The sequence below is a fragment of the Rhineura floridana genome, chromosome 1 (genome assembly GCF_030035675.1).
Source record: "Rhineura floridana isolate rRhiFlo1 chromosome 1, rRhiFlo1.hap2, whole genome shotgun sequence".
Lineage (NCBI taxonomy): Eukaryota > Metazoa > Chordata > Lepidosauria > Squamata > Rhineuridae > Rhineura > Rhineura floridana.
Window position 1 is genome coordinate 140,821,357 of NC_084480.1, and position 21,033 is coordinate 140,842,389.

A 21,033-nucleotide genomic window follows, 5' to 3' on the forward strand; every position below is an offset into this window, starting at 1 on the left:
TGACTATGTTTAAAGAACAAGGGGTGAGGCCGCAAGACAAGGACATAACAGTCCCTCTTTGGCAATTGACATACACTGATTCAGCCCAGGAGGGCATTACATTTGCAGGTTTGAATGTTAGAGGTACATACCTTAGGACCGCCTTCTAGAAATGCCTTACTTGGCAGGAGGTGATAGACTGTTTTCTCATCCAGGTATTTGGCTGGAATCACTTCATTCACAACTTTGTCCACCAGCTCTTTCCGTATCTGCTCTAATGGCACCCCAGGTGCGTGTTGTACGGAAATCACCAAGGTGTGCACACGGATTGGCTCTAGTGCACCGCTGATATCTCGGTATTCCATTGTGACCTACAAGACGGACCATAGGACATTGGGTTTAACTAATTAGATTTCTAGTTTCCAGATTTATACAACCCCTGCTGAACCAGTCTTGAGTTACTGGTTTCTTTTTCATATATCAGCAACTATTTTATGATGGTCAACCCAATGACCTGTTGTTTTCTTGCAGCCTGGTCCTAAAAGTAAGTTCCACAGGACCCCCTATAGAACCTTTCTATTGGTAAGTTTGGTTAGCAGTATAACTTTAATTCTCATTTCACTGCAAGGCAGTCATGAATTGCTATACAGTATATGGACTACTTGAAATAATGTGCCTAGAATACTATCCTGGTATGTCAATAAAGCTTCAGCCATCCTTTGTTAACCTGATGGCTTACTAATGGTCAGGAAATGATATTTTATCAATGAGAGCTAAGGGTTAAGTGATATCTGTTTAAGCCTACCCACAGGATGGAATATGAGATCAGTGTTCTGTTCGACGGCAGAAAAGAAAGCAGCAGTCAGACAGATCACTGTGACTTTAGCTGGACTGGAACATAGGGAGCTACATTATCTCAGGCCAGATGGATCCTTGGTTTATCTAACTCAGTAGTTCATCTAACTCAGAGTCATCTAACTCTGACTGGCAGCAGCTCTCCAGGGTTTCAGGCAAGGGTCTTTCCCAGCAAACAGCCTTGAGAGTTGTAGCCCCCCTACAGTATTACGCTTTTGCTCTCTGTGAATCCAGTGCAGGATTAGAGTCTGGCTAGCGGCTACCTTCTATAAATGTCTGCTTTCTTCCACTGTGTTCTGCTCTCATTAAAAAAAAGAATAACACAAAGACACCAAGCTGAGTCTCATTCATCCAAAGGAAGCAAAACCCTGTAGCTCATAGATGTCTGACTACTCAGGGAAGCAGAAAGTGTCTAAGAGTACTGAGATTCGTTGTGGGAAGTCCAGACTCAAATTTTGGCACTACCCGTAGGTGAGTGCTGCTGATTCCTCTTAATGGAGGTTCTGTAACATTTGTAAATAATTTGATCACATGAACTGTCTCTATACCTAAAAGGCAAAGTACTATAGTGCAAGATGTTTCATGTGAGGTCAATTTATATAATAGATAGAATCAAGTGGTAAAACCTTGCATGCAGCAGGTGTGTGTGTGTGTCTGTGAGATGTCTGAATGCTTTTCTGGGGGGGGGATTAATTATATGTAGGAATCTAGCATGTCAGCCTAGCCAACTCTCGCTATTTTTCTATACACAGGGAGGTTTTCATGGAGGATAAGGCTCTGTGCTATTACTGTCACAGGCAGTATGCCCCTGAGTACTAGTTGCTGGGAATTGCAAGTAGGGAGGATGCTGTTGCACTCAGGTCCTGCTTGCAGGCTTCCCACAGGCATCTGGCTGGCCAGTGTGAGAACAGAATGCTGGACTAGATGGGCCACTAGCCTCGATCCAACAGGGCTCTTCTTATGTTCATAGGGGATGATTCAAATAGTCTCTCTCGCTTTCTAATTGTAGAGTGCAGTAGTACAATCCAGGAAAACACTTTACCACTTGAGTCTGCCTGTTGCCTACACTGGCAAGTGTAACAAACCCCAGCCATAGGTTAAAGGTTTACAATATTACAGCTTCCAAATAGCTTTGACAGTGTTCACAGGAGGGTTTGAACTGATAGTTTCAAATGGACAATGTCTAACTTACTGACTGCAGATATACTCATTTTATTTGACAATTCTTGCTATATACCAACCTGTGTTTTCCCATCTGGTCGAAGCCAGGGCAATGTTCCATTCCTCTCCAGCAATTTAATCTTTGCATTAAGCTTATGTGCAAGCAGAATAGTTAAGGGCATACACTCGTCAGTTTCATCGGTGGCATAACCAAACATCAAGCCCTGCATTAGAATTCACATGGAGATTACAGTTAGTGTATTGGCTTCTTCATCGGGCTTTAAATTTCTACTACAGTGGAATTAAAATTTCTTGCAAACATATCATTTTCTTCAAATCCTGAAGTCCCATGATCTATATCAGAAGTGAGGAAACCTTTTCAGCCGAAGGGCCACATTCCCCTCTGGGCAACCTTCCAAGGGCCACATATCAGTGGTGGGCAGGGTCAAAAGTGGGTGGAGCCACAAATGTAAATTTTCCGTTTATACAGTAGCAATAATTTCTACATACATTTGCAAACCCTTCTGTATCCTCTGTCCAGACAAGCAAGTGGCATGATTGGAGTTCAAGGACTCATTCCAGCCAGGCACAAACACAGGCTGTGAAGCAGGGACAATGAGTGATGTGGCCTGGGGAGAGTTCCGAGAGCCAGACAGAAAGGCCTGGAGGACCACATTTGGCTCCTGGGCCTGTGGTTCCCCTACAGTGACTGAGATTTCTTGTTCTTTCTTTACTACCTACTTCTCTCTCCTCCTTTGAACCCCTCCATGATGCCTTTGCCTTAACTCATTAGTCCTCAGCATCTTAAAAGAAAAACCTAAGGGTCAGATTAAACATGTCAAAGGCAGACTGTGTCAAGTAGGAATGGATCTATAATTTCAGTTCTCTCAGTTTCTCATTTTTCCTGTCTTAAATCCAGTTCTCCACCTGTCTGCAGTAATCTGAGGATTTTTAAAAAATCCTCATGAAAATTCTTCAGCATTTTAGTGCAAATTTCTCCTAATAAACACATTTTTGTATGCAGTTTTGATTAATGTACACAATTTTGAAAACAATTTCTCCTACTATAATGCATTTTTGTATTATTTTCATGAATGTATTTATTTCTGTGCAAACTTTCCCCTAAAATATGCATTTTTTAAAACATTGTTTGTTTGGGGAACGGCATTGCAAAATTTGGATAAGTGTGCATTTTAAAGGAAGACAATGTTTCAGTTCTCAAATTGTTTTGGAAAGTGCAAGTTTGATAAATTTGGCATTAAACTCAAACTGAAGCAAATTTCTCCCCCTTCCTTAGTGTCAGGATTCGATTCCTGACAAATTCCTACAAAGCAGGGGGTAAGCATTAAAGCACAGCACGAGCAGGTAGATACGAAGAACTTAATCCCTTCCCTTGCTTTCCCCATACAATTGCTTTTAAAATTGCTTTTAAAAACATATTTTTCAAAAAGTGTTTTCAGGTGTGATATATACAAAATGTGTTGCTTTTACAGAACGCTTTTACATAGCATGGCTTTGTAGTTAAAGTGCTAGAAAAAGAATCTCATAAGAACTCAGTTAAGACAGTTGGTAACGAAACTAGGAGGCAAGCAAAAATAGACAAGTAGCAGGAAACAGGTGCAACTTAGACAGTTTGTGGTTAGATTCTGCTTCGCTTGACTAACATAGAAGGGGTTTTTGCTTGACAAACATAGAAGGGTTTTTTTCTTTGACTAACGTAAGGAGGGAAATACCAAGGGAGGAGGAGATATACCAAATATGGATAAAAATAAATATGGGTATGGGGGATCTAAAATGTGAGTAATGGGAGATGTAAACAGGGGCGGGACTTCATGTGACATGAATAGGCGACACGGATAGGCTGTAAACCCTGAAGTACTCGACCAATGAGGAAACAGGGGAGGGAACGAAGCGTCGGGCTAGAGGATAAAAGAACTGTACCAATGTCACTTGGGTGTGCCTCCCTTGTGGGCACCCAGTCTTGCAAGAAAGTATAATAAACTTTTTAATGCTGCTTCACTAAAAATCTTGTTGTGGGTCTCTTCAGAACCGTTGTTTCTTACAAGGGGTGAGCACAGGTGAAGGAAGGCTTCTGCTTCTCCTTCCCTCCTGTTTATGTTGCACTTTAATGCCCTCACTGCCTGCTTTGCAGGGAATCGGCATGACCTGGCTTGGGTCCAGCAGTTATCTAGTTGCATCCTAAGTGTCTGTAAGTGCACTTACTCTCACGCCATCCTTCTTGAGCCATGCCTCACCCTAGCCAACCTCACAGGGTTGTTGTGATGATAAAATATGGGGGATGGGAAAGCCAAGTAGACCACCTGAAGCTCCTCGGAGGAAAGCCAAGCTAAGCTATAAATATAATAAATTACATTAAATCAAATCAATCCCTTGTTATCCTTGGTTCTCCCACCACTGTATTACCCTCATCTCCTTCCCTGCTATTCCTCCTCCTTAAACGTTTGTCTTCCCCACAGTCAAAATTTGGAATGCAAACATCTCAGGGCAGGGACCTGCTTTTTTGTTGTTTTTGTTGTTGAGACTATACAGTGATCAAACTGTATAAAATGATAACATTTCTGAAAAGTATAGTCATAGTCTTCCAGATAGTCATGCTTTCTGACAATTACAGAATTAACCTACTATAATGTATATTTTTATTTCAAGAATTACATATTTTATTGTTTTCTTTTAACTCAATAGCCTCTGCCATACAGATGAGCAATTGAACATCTTTTACTGTGGCATCGTAAATCTAAATAGCAAGACTTGTCTTTCCTGATAAAACACCTATTCCAGTATTGTTCCTTTTCCTACAAAATCTATCTGATATTAACATTTCCCCCACTTGTGTGCACACATGAAACCTTGGCCCAAAGGGTTGTAGTCAACTAAGTCCTACTCAGAGTAGACTCATTTAAATTAATGAACCCAAGTTAGTCATGTCTATTAAGTTCAACGGGTCTGTTCTTTGTAGGATTAGTATTGAATACCACCCAATATTCTCTGCTCGACCATCTTTCAGTTATCTATTTATTTTCTTATATTTATATCCCACTTTTCTTTCATCAAGGAACCCAAGGTGGCATACATGTGGTTCCCAGGTGATCTCCCTTCCAGGCACTGACCAGACCTAGACCTGCTTAGCTTCAGTAAGGTGTTGGTCTCACACGCCTTCAGACTATACCCTAGGATCAGTTAGAAAATAAAATGGCCTAAAGTGCTGCATGGGAGTAGGACCCATTAAGAACAAGTTACCTGGTCTCCAGCTCCAATATCATCCCCAATCTTTCCCTCAGAGATTGCTCGTTTGATCTCATGGCACTGCTGCTCCAGGGCAACCAACACAGTGCAAGTCTTGTAATCTAACCCTGTGAAGTGAATAGCAAACCACAGTAATGGGCAACTTGCTTGCATGGTTTATGTGGACAAAATGGCCTGGTTTGTACATAACCAGTAGTGCAGTCACAAATTCAGAAGTGCAGGGTCCCTTCATGTTAGTCACAGCCATACCCCCTCCGCCTTTTTTTGCTGTGGTGTTGAGAATGTGATCCTTGTTAATGCCTTCTCCCACAACAACAGAGGTCCCTAGGAGCCAATCAGCACGAAAGAGGATTGTTAGCTACTGAGAAGAGTCTTCTCAGTGGCTAACTCACCTCCTTTTGTTCTAATTAGTTCCAATCAGCAGGAAAGGACAAGGAAGCATGTTAGAAGATTCTTCTCAGTGGCTAACACACTCCCCTTTCATGATGATTGCAGGATGCTGGAGACACAGTGACCCTGCTGGGACCCTGCTCTCCAAACAGTAAGGGGTCTAAGACCCCTGAGACTCTGGACAACTACACCCCTGTTCATAACACTAAGCCCCAACCAAGGTTTGTTCTTGGTGACAGCTCATGGTCACACTAGAGAGATGAAGCATGAGCCTGGGCTCAGATGACATGCTAAGCCAAACCTTGGCTTAATTTGGTGCAGCATGGCAGCAAAAAGGACTGGGGAAGAACAAAATGGCTGTGAGCTCATCTCCAGAAGCCCACATACTCACATGTCACATTGGTGCTGATGTGCAAACTAGGTTGATGTATATGCCTAAGTCCCACTGACATTTATAGAACAAATACTGCAATCCTATACGTATCTCTGATGGTGAAATTATTCTATACAAACAATAAGCAAAAACATTATTTTATAAAGCTATAAAGGTATATAATATTTTAATAAGTTTAGTAGTTGTTATTATGTGCCTTCAAGTCAACCACAACCTATGGCAATCCTATGAATCAGCGACCTCCAAGAGCATCTGTCATGAACCACCCTGCTCAGATCTTGTACGTTCAGGTCTGTGGCTTCCTTTATGGAATCAATCCATCTCTTGTTTGGCCTTCCTCTTTTTCTACTCCCTTCTGTTTTTCCCAGCATTATGGTCTTTTCTAGTGAATCATGTCTTCTCATGATGTGTCCAAAGTATGACACCTCAGTTTCATCATTTTAGCTTCTAGTGACAATTCTGGTTAAATTTGTTCTAACACCCAATTATTTGTCTTTTTTGCAGTCCATGGTATGCACAAAGCTCTCCTCCAACACCACATTTCAAATGAGTTGATTTTTCTCCTATCTGCCTTTTTCACTGTCCAACTTTAACATCCACACATAGAGATTGGGAATACCATGGTCTGAATGATCCTGACTTTGGTGTTCAGTGATACATCTTTGCATTTGAGGACTTTTTCTAGTTCTCTCACAGCTGCCCTCCCCAGTCCTAGCCTTCTTCTGATTTCTTGACTATTGTCTCCATTTTGGTTAATGACTGTGCCGAGGTATTGATAATCCTTGACAAGTTCAATGTCCTCATTGTCAACTTTAAAGTTACATAAATCTTCTGTTGTCATTACTTTAGTCTTTTTGACATTCAGCTGTAGTCCTGCTTTTGTGCTTTCCTCTTTAACTTTCATCAGCATTCATTTCAAATCATTACTGGTGTCTGCTAAGAGTATGGTATCATCTGCATATCTTAAATTATTGATGTTTCTCCCTCCAATTTTCACACCTCCTTCATCTTGGTCCAATCCCGCTTTCCGTATGATATGTTCTGCATACAGATTAAATAAATAGGGTGATAAAATACACCCCTGTCTCACACCCTTTTCTATTGGGAACCAGTTGGCTTCTCCATATTCTGTCCTTACAGTAGGCTCTTGTCCAGAGTATAGGTTGCACATCAGGACAATCAGATGCTGTGGCACCCCCATTTCTTTTAAAGCATTCCATTGTTTTTCATGATCTACACAGTCAAAGGCTTTGCTGTAGTCTATAAAGTACAGGGTGATTTTCTTCTGAAATTCCTTGCTCCGTTCCATTATCCAACGTATGTTTGCAATATGATCTTTGGTGCCTCTTCCCTTTCTAAATCCAGCCTGGATGTCTGGTATGTCTCACTCCATATATGGTAAGAGCCTTTGTTGTAGAATCTTGAGCATTACTTTACTTGCATGGGATATTAAGGCAATAGTTTGATAATTACTGCGTTCTCTGGGATCCCCTTTCTTTGGAATTGGGATATATATTGAATGCTTCCAGTCCGTGGGCCAGTGTTTAGTTTTCCATATTTCTTGACAAATTTTTGTCAGAATTTGGACAGATTCAGTCTCAGTAGCTTGTAGCAACTCTATTGGTATGCCATCTGTCCCTGGTGATTTGTTTCTTCCAAGTATTTTAAGAGCAGCTTTCACCTCACATTCTAACATTTCTGGTTCTTCATCATATGGTTCCTCTGTGAATGAATCTGTCATCCTTGCATCTCTTTTATAGAGTTCTTCAGTGTATTGCTTCCATCTTCCTTTTATTTCATCTCGGTCAGTCAGTGTGTTTCCTTGTCGATTATTCAACATCCATACTCTTGGTTTAAATTTCCCTTTCATTTCTCTAATCTTCTGGAATAGGGCTCTTGTTCTTCCCATTTTGTTGTCCTTTTCTATTTCTATACAATAACTATTGTAATAGTTTTCTTTGTCCCTACGTACTAGTCGTTGTATAGTTGCATTTAGAGTTCTGGCCATGTTTCTGTCTCCTTTGCTTTTGCTTTCCTTCTCTCTTTAACCATTTTAAGAGTTTCTTCAGTTATCCATTAAGGTCTTTCTCTCTTTTTAACTAGAGGTATCGTCTTTTTGCATTCTTCCCTGATAATGTCCCTGACTTCAGTCCATAGTTCTTCTGGTTCTCTGTCAACTAAGTTTAAAGCCTCAAATCTGTTCCTTATTTGATCTTTATATTCTTCTGGGATGTTATTAAAATTGTATTTTGGCATTATGATTGCTTTGTTGTTGTTCTTTAGCTTTACTGTGATTTTCAATACAATCAGTTTATGATCTGTACCGCAGTCTGCTCCTGGTCTTGTTTTTGCAGAAAGTATGGAACTTCATCTTCTGTTTCCAATTATATAATCAATTTGATTCCTATACTGACCATCTGGTGATGTCCACATGTACAGTCTTTTCAGTTGCTCAAAAAATGTGTTGGCAAGAAACAAATCATTGGCTTCACAGAATTCAATAAGTCTTTCTCCTGCTTCATTTCTGTCTCCTAAGCTCCATTTCCCCACAATTCCTAGTTCTTCTCTGTTCCCTACTTTTGCATTCCAGTCCCCCATGATTATCATCATATCTTGTTTTGGTGTGTGATCAATTTCCTCCTGTACTTCTGCATAAAATCTCTCCAATTCTTCTTCTGCGTTTGACGTTGGAGCATAGACTTGGATGATGGTTATGTTAATAGGTTTCCCATTTAATCTCATTGATATCACTCGCTCAGACCTTGCGTTGTAGCTCCTAACTGCTTTTGCTACATCACTTCTCACTATTAAAGCAACCCCGCTTCTTCTAGATTTCTCATTTCCTGCGTAAAATATTTTGTAGTTGCCTGATTGAAAATGTCCCATTCCTGTCCATTTTAATTCACTCGTGCCAAGTATTGTAATGTTGATACGCTCCATTTCTTGCTTGATAATTTCTAACTTTCCCTGGTTCATGCTTCTCACGTTCCATGTTCCTATTGTGTGCGTCGTACAACTCCCGACTCTCCTTTTGCATCTGTGCACATCAGCCTCTGGGTTTCCTTTCAGCTTTGACCCAGCTGTGTCATTAGTCACAGCGCTACTCGTACTTGTCCTTTGTTCTTCCCCAGTAGCTCGGTGAGTGCCTTCTGACCTGAGGGTCTCATCTTCCAGCACTATCTCGTGTTGCATTTTGGATACTCTGTTCATAGGGTTTTTGTGGTAAGAGGTATTCAGAGGTGGTTTACCATTGCCTTCCTCTGAGTTTGGATGCATCTTAGTCTGGTGTCTCAGCTTTGACCATTCCTCCATGGGTGCCCCTGCTAGGAGTCTAGTCTCTTGGGCTAGACTCCTGATGGCATTGCTCTCAGCTTCTTGAACACTCTCAAACCCCCTCACCATGTTAAGGTGTGCATCCTGAAGGGGGTATAAGTTTAGTAGCCCGCCAGAATCCTTTTCTCTTTAGAGCTGTCTTTTTCTTTCAGTGCTGGTATGTTTGGCACAGCTTCAACTCTAATAGATAATATAACATAGAACACTGTGCTGAACATCTCGGTATCTCTAAGACGTAGAAAGAATTGCAGTAGCTAAAATGCTTAGCTAAATTGCTTAGCTCATTAGCTGGAGTACGCAGCTCATGTCGAAAATGTGTTTTTATGTGAAGTACTGAACATTGCCAAATTCACTAGAACATGAGGCAGAAAGTGCAATACCTGTGCAATGCCTTTTGCAATGCTGTAATGCGTATGTCATACTGTGTCATGCTGATGTGTTAACTCCTGATTGGTAGATGCTAAAGTCTTTGTCCTGAAATGTATAAAAAACCCAGGCAACCAGTGCCAGGTTGCAGTTCTCCACTCACTATGAGGGAGACTGACCAAGCATATGCTTGTCATCCAATAAAGGCCTACATTTTTTGCTGTAAACCTGTGTTCTTCAATTTCACTCAAGGACCCCCAGTCCAATGAACTACAAAATTCCCCATCATCTCCTCAGAAGTAAGTGCTGTTAAATTCAATGGGGCTTACACCCACAAAAGAGTGGATATAGAACTGCAACCTGAAATGCTTAACTGTGGTCAATAGATCAAGAAATAAAACTGATCCTGGACTATGCCACTTCAGATTACATGTGACAGAATCTTGTGCACACTACAAATAGGAAACTAAATGCCGGAGAAAGGTAGGCTAGAACCCTTTCTCTTTGACAGGCTACTTTTTACATTCAAGGTGGTTTAGGGATGGGAAGTTGTTTAAAATGTTACAGTCTAGGGAAACTTTTATGATGCAACTGTTTGTGAAACCAACTCTAATTTCAAAGGAGATTAAATGTATATCTTTGAGGACTTCCAGATTGTTGCTACTTTTAGGTGTGATTCAATCATATTCTGGCAAATTCTGGTTGCTTAATTAAGGTTAATTGAAATGTCCTGCACAACAAGCCCACTTCCCCAAAGATTGGACTTTTTTCAATAAGGAAAGCAACAGGAAAATGAACTGGAAAGTGTGGGATAACAATTAGCTTTGATGCAATCAGGATGAACACTTATTAAATACCCAGTGTCATCTAATATCCCTGCAAACAAATCAAGATGAACGCTCAGTGAATAGCTAGTCAGGAAGCATCCTTTATTTTTAGTCAAAATGCAGGACTCTTATGCAGCCAACAACAACAATAAAAAAATTGCAACAGCACGTAATATAATTAAAACATCAGAAAGCATAAACATCTCAACAGACGTCAGTTATCTCTGAGAGTTCTGCTAAACAAGACAGTAATTTTTACTGCCTTCTTAAGCTAGGGCTGTGTACCCTCCTCTAGATTGTATCCACTATTTTCACATTACTCCCCCAATGCTTAAAAAAAAAAGTTTTAGGAAGAGGCTAATATATGTCTGTTCCAAAGAATCCTAGAAGATCTTCTTCACATCACAATAGATCTACCCCAGAGTTCACAATTCAGAGCATATCACTTACAGCGTTTATTGAACCTTGCTAATGCATTCTAGGTAAAATAACATCAGAGGAAGTCATGCAGATGTTTGGAAGAGCACCTAGATTTTTCCTCTTGGACAGAATTCATACTTTCCCCATCTCCATAAGCTTATTCAAGTAACATTGGCAGTACCACTGAACCCACCTTTGGAAGAGTCATCATAACCAATCTTCTTGATGGTGTCTCTCACTACTTGCTGGTAATCTATGACAGCTTTGGAGGTAATTTCACCACACAACAAGATCATCCCAGTTTTGGCCACACATTCTGCAAAAACATTGTTCAATAAAGTTGGTTGTATAGTGCTATACAGAAAATGTGTGTTTTCCCCAACCATAGAAGGCACACATGTGCCCCCTTGTATCTTTAGGTCATCTAGTTATGCCCTTCCTTGGGTACCTCATAAGAAGAACATAAGAACATAAGAAGAGCCTGCTGGATCAGGCCAGTGGCCCATCTAGTCCAGCATCCTGTTCTCACAGTGGCCAACCAGGTGCCTGGGGGAAGCCCGCAAGCAGGACCCGAGTGCAAGAACACTCTCCCCTCCTGAGGCTTCCGGCAACTGGTTTTCAGAAGCATGCTGCCTCTGACTAGGGTGGCAGAGCACAGCCATCATGGCTAGTAGCCATTGATAGCCCTGTCCTCCATGAATTTGTCTAATCTTCTTTTAAAGCCATCCAAGCTGGTGGCCATTACTGCATCTTGTGGGAGCAAATTCCATAGTTTAACTATGCGCTGAGTAAAGAAGTACTTCCTTTTGTCTGTCCTGAATCTTCCAACATTCAGCTTCTTTGAATGTCCACGAGTTCTAGTATTATGAGAGAGGGAGAAGAACTTTTCTCTATCCACTTTCTCAATGCCATGCATAATTTTATACACTTCTATCATGTCTCCTCTGACCCGCCTTTTCTCTAAACTAAAAAGCCCCAAATGCTGCAACCTTTCCTCGTAAGGGAGTCGCTCCATCCCCTTGATCATTCTGGTTGCCCTCTTCTGAACCTTTTCCAACTCTATAATATCCTTTCTGAGATGAGGCGACCAGAACTGTACACAGTATTCCAAATGCAGTCGCACCATAGATTTATACAACGGCATTATGATATCGGCTGTTTTATTTTCAATACCTTTCCTAATTATTGCTAGCATGGAATTTGCCTTTTTCACAGCTGCCGCACACTGGGTCGACATTTTCATCATGCTGTCCACCACAACCCCGAGGTCTCTCTCCTGGTCGGTCACCGCCAGTTCAGACCCCATGAGTGTATATGTGAAATTAAGATTTTTTGCTCCAATATGCATAATTTTACACTTGTTTATATTGAATTGCATTTGCCATTTTTCCACCCATTCACTCAGTTTGGAGAGGTCTTTTTGGAGCTCTTCGCAATCCCTTTTTGTTTTAACAACCCTGAACAATTTAGTGTCGTCAGCAAACTTGGCCACTTCACTGCTCACTCCTAATTCTAGGTCATTAATGAACAAGTTGAAAAGTACAGGTCCCAATACCGATCCTTGAGGGACTCCACTTTCTACAGCCCTCCATTAGGAGAACTGTCCGTTTATTCCTACTCTCTGCTTTCTGCTTCTTAACCAATTTCTCATCCACAAGAGGACCTCTCCTCTTATTCCATGACTGCTAAGCTTCCTCAGAAGTCTTTGGTGAGGTACCTTGTCAAACGCTTTTTGAAAGTCTAAAGACTATGTCCACTGGATCACCTCTATCTATATGCTTGTTGACACTCTCAAAGAATTCTAATAGGTTACTGAGACAGGACTTTCCCTTGCAGAAGCCATGCTGGCTCTGCTTCAGCAAGGCTTGTTCTTCTATGTGCTTAGTTAATCTAGCTTTAATAATACTTTCTACCAGTTTTCCAGGGACAGAAGTTAAGCTAACTGGCCTGTAATTTCCGGGATCCCCTCTGGATCCCTTTTTGATTGGCGTTACATTTGCCACCTCCTCTGAAGTTAGGCAGGATCCATTCAGAGCAGAACTTTTTCCTTTATGGAACATTCTCCTCCATAATGCCCACCTGCAAGTGAAGACCTTGTATTGCTTTGGGCACTCTAGTCTGAAGAATACAGATTTTGCTGTTATTATTACTCTTGCCAGCTTGGTTTAATCATTAATCAATTTAGGCTGCAATCCTAACCCCACTCTTGTGGGAGTAAGCCCCCCTGAAATCAGTGCGACTTTTTATTTTTAAGTAGACATGTATAGAATTGTGCTGTGCAGCTCTAGTTGAAGTTGAATAATTGGTAGAGAAGTTGCAGCATTAGCCCTTTCTGGTGTACTGTCTCCAACACCTACCTTCTAGTAGCATGGAGATCTTAGCCTTAAGGACCTATGGTCCACTGTGGGATCTCTGTCCATAATTTAGAAGCCACTGGGCTTGAAATGTTTCATTATTTTCCTTGCAGCAGCCTGAGTTACAGTTATGATGCGGGGGGGGGCACCTCTGTTGTTTTTTCCTTCCTCTTTATAATTAAACTAGGTAGATGTGCACTTCAGTTCTGGAGAGGATTGTGTTGTATAGCCTAGGTTCAGAATGAAGGTTTTTACACACACACACACACACACACACACACACAGAGGGTAGCTTGCTGTTCAAAAGTAGGGAGCCTTACTGTGGTTCTCCATATGCAGTTTCTCCCTTGCCCTGCCCAAATGTTGAAAAGATGAATGTGAGCATTTCTGCTGCTCCCCTTCTAAAACATTCAGAAAAATAAATGTTGTGGGGTTCAAAATAGTGCATAGGGGAGTTGTGTCACCAGTAATGACACAGGAACTGGCCAACACATTCAAGTAATACTTAGTACGCCAAATGTTTCAAACTGCAAGGGATGCATTAGCTGAGGAGGGGAAGGGCAGACTGTGTTTTCCCCGGCAAAGCTTATTGTTATAAAAAGGCAATTTCTCCTACAACTACTAACACCTACAACTACTAACACTTTTACTGCATACTAAAGACAATCCATCTACAAAGACCTAATGAAACACATGAACCCTCTGTAATTTGCCCTTCTGCTTTTGCTCTGCCAAGCCATAGATAAGACTTACCACAAGCGACCTTAGCATCTGGATCAACATTAATATGAGCATCAAGAACAGCATCACTGATCTGGTCACACATTTTATCTAGGGGGCAAAAAAGAGCAAGCAAGATTTTCCATAATTCTTGGAGTTCTCAGCTGTATAAGAACAACCCTAGCCACACCATAAGTAAAACAGAGTCTGTCTAGGCTGCATTCCACGATGAACTCAACTCTCCTTGAAGGTAAGCCACAGTACGATTTTCATTAACATTTCAAATGAGCTTTGCTTTCTTGTTCTGATTTAGAACCATCCTTTCTCATGTTTATTTTTATTGATTTTGTTTACTACATATAGTGCACACTACAGAATATCACATGGAATGAACATCACAATATAACATAGTTCACAAACTAACCAAAACAGACAGACATGAGATCATATAAGCAAGCATTTTCCACTTCACTTATACAGACAGGACTTTTCATCATATACACCTGTTCATCTCTGACGGCATCATCCTAAAAAAATTAAGTAGAGCCAAACCATCTTCCACATTTTATTTTTTATCTATGGTAAAACTTGTAACATGTGTTCCCCTTCCAGTGGAGACACTTGAAGCTAACAAAGCATACAAAATGTTATATGGATAGATGATAAAAGGGTTGTGACTATTATCAACTATTCACATGCCATAGAAGGCCTTACTGTGGCCCAGATAGCTTTTTTTAATAATTAAACCATAGACATATTCCAACTTGCCTTGTCAAAGCCAGCAGCAATTTGAGGGAGGTAAACTTAAGAAAGCATGCCTGAATGAGACTAGTCCTATGCAGACATTTAATAATAATGCCTAGCATTTGTACAGCACTCCTGAGTGTTCAAAGTGCTTCAAAGTGTGATTTTCTTATAATCTTCACAACTGCCTTAGGTAAAGGAAACATTATTATCCCCATTTTGCAGCTAAAGGGTAGTGGTTTGAGGCTGGGAGTGAGGGCTTGCCTAAAAGGCTGAGTGAGTTCACAGCAGAGGTGAGAGTCGAACAAATGGCAGACTCCCTGAGTCATAGCTCAATCTCTCATTAGTGCCATACTAAACATTACATTGGCTATGCAGCTGTTCCTTTAAATGAAGGTTGTTTTGTCCCCTCTCCAACTAGAATTGCCAGCACTGGGGTCTCGTCCAGAATGGGACCCTACAGGAGCTTTAACCCTTTACCCGCACTGTGGTTTCATCCAGATTGGGCCCCTAACACCTGCAATTTGCATTAATTGAAAACCCTTCCATTCACTTCAGCAACAGATTTTTCCAATGCACATTGCATACACACTTAAAAGAGAGCTATGTAGAGCACCTTTACATAGCCAACATAACATGTGCTGTAGTTTGCCCTTTGAGAGGTGGGATTGGCTATCTGTGCAGACCTTGTCTATGCATGGACACTGGGTGTGTTGAGCTGAAGAGGCGTGCTCGCAGGTGCAGTCACAATTCTATCCTCCTCCATAAGTACATCAAACATTTGGAGAAGACTGCAAGGAAGCAGTTATATAAAGAAATCATCATGCTGAAGTTTGAGAAGGGCTGTAGAGCACCTGCTTTGCATGGAGAGTCTCAGGTTTAATCTGAGGCATTTCCAGGTGCAGCTGGAAAATACCTGTCTGAAACTGTGAGGAGCTTCTACCAGTTAGTTTAGACAACACTGAGCTAGATGAGCCGATGATCTGACTCAGTATAAGGCAGCTTCCTATGTTCCTGAGAAGTTCAGGCATTCACTAGTGTCCTGAGTTGACCATTAGAACATTATGCATCCATTTCCCCCATCCACTTTGCAGGCTTCCTTGTAGCTAATCCAAAAGAATGCTTCCAAAGAGTTCCAAACAAGAATGTATCCATCACTGAGCAAGCATAACAAGCACTGACCCGCAATACTGAGAATAGTCAAAGCCACCGAGTGAGGATGGAGCAAAACCTGAAAATCTTCATGGCTGGAAGCTGATTCTTTTCCATTCCTTTGGAAATTGGAGGCCTCAGAGAGGCTATTAAAAAGTTACATTTTACACTCATCTAGCTGGCTGAGAGGAAACCTGCATTTGCTCACCTGAATGTCCTTCGGCAACAGACTCAGATGTAAACAGAAATCTCTTGTCTTTCATTGTAATGTTGCATGACATGTTACCTGACAAAAAGTTATTTCCAGAAAGAGAATAACTTAAGATGAAATCTGCAGGGGCTGGTTTCCCATGGAAGGAAAGGGAACTATGACTATGTACCTAAACTGCTGTCTTAACTGTTTCTAATAATTTATTAGTCAAAGTCCAAAGGGTTATAATGGCTTTTAACAAGCTTTACATATAACAAATCCTCTGTGATCTTTGCCCATCTGGCTCCAGTCCAATCACTGCCATTCTCCGAAGTCAGTATCACCTGCTATATTTTTATATACACCCTTGGCTATAATTTTCCAGTCCCCATAAAATACATTGCCACATCTTCCAAATAACATTACTACACCATGCTGCCATAGCTCACTATGCCTTTTTGAAATACCCTGGTATGTCCCCCATTAACAGAAGAAAAGTGACCAGTAGGTTCCCATGTTTTTATACAATGTCAGCCTAGGATGTAGAGCTGAGCCAAGGGGATTTTTCTTTTATAATTATATTATTTTTCTTCCCTGAGCATTCTGAAGTTTGTTTTAGATACACATATTATTTATATAGTTGCTGTCATTAGAGCTTTTGTTTTTAATATTGTATTGATATTTGATTTTTATGTGCACTGTCATGTAAGCCATGTTTTCAATGAAGGTGCACTTTAGGCCTTTTATAAATAAAAAATTATTTTTAGTCTTAAGACTAAAAATAAAATGTTGGTCCGTGTGGAGTCAAAGGGGTGGCAAGACCCTGGAGTATTCTGGATGACATTTCCCACCCCACCCTACCTGTTTTCTGAGGTATTGTGCCTCCCTAAGTACTGTGAAATGAAGACAAGCAGCAAGGAACATCTTTTGGCACTTCCAGAAGAAAGTGCTGACCCTGAATTAAATGTTATCTCATTTCTTGGCCGATTTCCCTCATGTCCAGCAGAACAATCCCAATGTTCAAAGACAGCGTTAGAAAGCAGAACTAGTTTTTCTGAGTATCAGCAAATATATATATATACACAAGATCAGATCACCTCATACCCAGACCCCTCCTTGTCACACTGATTTGTAAGAGGGAAAGTGTATTTAAGAGCAAGTTTTGAGCCCCAAGATTTGAGCCCCAACACGTACAACTAAGCTCTCAAGGAACACAGCACTGGACTGTAGGCCACAGACTGGGAAGGGAATCTCTGCCTTGGTGCAAACCTTTAGGCAAAGAGATTCCTTCCTGCTTTTTTGGTCAGAGCTCCTTCACATCACTTCAGCTGTATCCCACTGCCTCCTCCCTGGGCCTTTAGCATAGGTAATCTCTGCTACCTGCCATTCCTTATAGCAGAAGGGACCTTGTACCTCTTTAATTTAAAGTTATAAATGGGTTAGGATACTATTGATTAATACTGCCACATATCCTGCAATTTTGTATCACTATTCTTCTCTTTCCTTTCAATAAAAAAAAAGCTTTGCTTTAGTCTGATTTGGACCTGCATTTCTTGGGTTGTACACACGCTATTTAGGCACATTTCAGGGCAAAACGCTTGGTTTATCCCTAGCAAAAGACCCCCCCTCCTCTCAAGGAAATGTGTTTAATGGCCTGGGACCCCCACACCTTCAGGCTCGCCTCTCACTATATCAGCCCATGTGCTAGTTACAATCAGGAAACCAGGCCCTGCTTGTATACCTTTGCTGCATCCGATCAAAATGGGAATAAGGCTAGGAATAAGGCCTTTACCTTTTAGACTGTAGAATATTCTGTCTATTGACGTGAGGCAGCATTCTTCTTTATTCACCCTGCTTAAAGGTTGCCACATTTTTCCAACATGCATTCAATTGAATTTCTTTTTAGTATGCGTAGTCGTTATTTTACTAGCCATTTTAATTTACCACCAGGCAATTTTAGATGTTGCTTTAATTTATGGGTAAACTGTTTTGAGTACTCTGAAAAACTAAAGTAGGAATGCTTTTTCAGTAAGTAAATAGAAAATAAGATAAGGAAAATATGTTGTGTGTGCTAACATGGGCACAAGAACTGAATAGCTCTAACCACACATTAACCACTGAGCACACTAGTCCACCCTTTTCATAGAAATGCCTCTCATTAAGGTGTGAATTGAGTGAGTAGCATAATACATTTATGGACTATATTATGCAGTGGAATACATTTTGAAGCCAGTAAGCACAATCATCTGCATGTTTACTCAGAAGTAAGTCTCGCTTAATTCAGTAACACTTTATCTCAAATAACTTTGTGCAGGATTGCAACCTTTAGAAATGACTTGCATGAAGGCAGCAAGCCTAGGGAGTGCCTTCTGGTGCCCTCCTGCCTTTGGAACATGCTATCTAGCAAGGTTTGCCTGGCACCGACTGTTATCTTTTTAGTGCCAGGTGAAGACTTTTTTATTCAGCTGGTCTTAGTTTGCTTTAGCTGGTGGTTATATCTGGCTTTTATAGAAGTTCTGGCCATGCTGGGTTTTGCTATTTGAATCATTATTAGTGTGTATGTTTGGCTTTAATGTTACTGTGAACAGCTTTGGGTGGTTCTTTGCATTTAATAAGTGGCATGTAAATGTTTGAAATAAATAATCTAAATAAATAAATGTGATGAACAGGCCCTCATGGACTACAGACAGAACCAGCACCAGGGACAGGAGTTGTTGAGTACCTGCCTGCAACCCAGCAGAGGGCATACCACCAACTCCTAGAGTTCCCTAGTGCTGCTGCTCCTCTTTCTTGCTGCCACTGCCTTGGTCTTCTCTGAGCATACAAGCGATGACGAGAGTGAGGCAATAGGGTAGCATCTTCCAGTTGCCTTGTGTTTTCCATCTGGATGCATGTACAGTTCAGGTCCAAAGTGACAGTGGCAGCCATACTTTGTTGTGAGCCCTTATGCAAAATACATTCCCCCCTTCCAATTTAATTTGTGGATGGGAGAGGATAAACAGAAAGCAAAGCAAATCCATCTACCAACTCACTCTGCTCTGCTAACAGCAGTGTTTATGCATGGTAACCCACTTTATGGAAAGATCCACCAAGTTCATTTGAGAAATAAACAAAAATGCACACCAGCAGGAGAGCCTATACATTACCACTCTGCTCTTAAACATAAACAACTATGGTAGTCAAAGAAAGAGATAGAACATTTATTAGCATACGAAAGCCTACTACTGAGATCAGGATTCTCCATGTATGAAGTAGCAGGACGCTCTCAACAAAGTAGCAGAAAGTCAGATGACATAAGATAGCAGTTCCCAAACCTTTTTCTCCCCACAGACCACATGAACATTTCAGAGTCTTGGCAGACCACTTAGTGATATTTCTGTCTGTTGTAGCAGCTGGAAGGTGCTGTATGAGATGCTGTATGATTTTAAATTATTTTTTTACAGACACACCATAGACCACCTGAATGAAACTTGTGGACCACTGGTGGTCCACAGACCAAAGTTTGGGAAACCCTGACATAAGACATGTGTGATGATATCACTACATGTCTTAGCCTCTGTGAAATTCCCACTATGGGCCTCTCTGATTCATAGCACTGGGCGAGCTTCAAACATGGTGCACTTCTTCAGGGGAAAAACAAACAAACTGCAATTATTAAGGGCCTTTTCAGTTGTGGCTTCTCATCTATGGAATACTCTCCCCAGTGAGGTCCACCTGGTACCTTCCTTGTCATCTTTTCGGTACCAGGTAAAGATTTATCTTTTCCCCTAATCATCTGATAGATTGAGATGATGTGGTCTGTTATTAGTATGCTGCTAAAACTTCCTGTGGCTGTATGGGGGTGTTGTGGTTTTCTTGTTTTGTTTTTATAGTAATGTTGCATGCCTCCCCAATCTCCGAGCGGTGAAATTTCAGGGGTCCCTGCGCTCATCCAGGGTTTGGTTTCCTTTGGAAAGAAGGTCAGCGGAGACTGTGGTGTCTTTATGAAATATGGTTTATTTATTTACACACATTCCAACCTGAGCTTAAGATGGAGGGGGTTCAAGGCATCAGCAGTCCAATATCCAGCTTTTCCATCTGTGTTACAGAAGGCATCCTATAGCCATGATGCAGAGAGCCAGCCTCTCTGCCTGCCTCCAGTCTCCAAGCATTTTTCAGACACAACTAAAACTACAAAAACTACAAGCCTCTCCTGGGTTCCGGGGGGGGGGATGCTCTCCTGGAGAGTTTCAATGACAAAAGGGTCTTCCTGGCCCATTCACCAGTTGCTGGGCAACTGATAATCCCATCCTCCTACCTGGCCACTCTATTTGTTTAACAAAGGAGAGACTCATCTGACCAGCAGAGCGAGTTTCTTTCCACCCAGGCGCAAGTCTCCAAATCAGAGGCTGGAAAGGGGACCCACAGGGATCATCCATTCCAACCTCCCCCCCAGACTTATAACAGTATGCTATTTTTGTTTTCATTTTTATTATCAGTTGCTTGGAGACCTTCGGGTAACAAGTGACTGATAAATCTAAATAATAATAATGTGTAAGTGCCACATACGATGAAATGATCTTTTATGATAATTTAAGAAAATATCTGGGTTTGTCAGGTCCCCTAGAGCCTGTGGTCCTTCCTGCACTTCACACAGCAGAGGCAGGGCTGCATTATGACTTTTGCCTTCATGGACCCCTTCCTCCATAATAATATCAATATTAAAAATATTTTTATATAACTTTAAATACTTCAACATTTTATTTTTTTTCTGTTTTAGGCAAAATTTAATAATTTTCGTGGGCCCTAAAAAATTCATTTTTTTCTGATGTGAGAAAAAATTTAAAAGATTTTCTTCGACCCTAAAAGTTCGTTTTTTCCCTTCTGATTTTGAAATTAAAACGT

General features: G+C 41.0%; 1 protein-coding gene across 3 annotated transcripts in view; it reads right to left on the reverse strand.

Moving 5' to 3' along the window:
* LOC133388040 (S-adenosylmethionine synthase-like) overlaps positions 1-18,114 on the reverse strand; it is a 40,429-nt gene extending 22,315 nt beyond the window's left edge. For 2 of the 3 annotated variants that reach the window (XM_061634140.1, XM_061634119.1), the window contains exons 1-6: positions 17,942-18,114; positions 14,097-14,174; positions 11,183-11,305; positions 5,254-5,366; positions 2,076-2,219; positions 132-350 (exon numbers count right to left, since the gene is read on the reverse strand). In XM_061634140.1, the coding sequence (XP_061490124.1) occupies positions 132-350; positions 2,076-2,219; positions 5,254-5,366; positions 11,183-11,305; positions 14,097-14,174; positions 17,942-18,035 (771 nt within the window). In that variant the 5' untranslated portion in view covers positions 18,036-18,114. Of the gene's footprint in view, positions 1-131; positions 351-2,075; positions 2,220-5,253; positions 5,367-11,182; positions 11,306-14,096; positions 14,175-16,167; positions 16,361-17,941 lie in introns of those variants that run through there. The other variant, XM_061634129.1, reaches the window with a different exon arrangement.
* Positions 18,115-21,033: the final 2,919 nt, after the last annotated feature.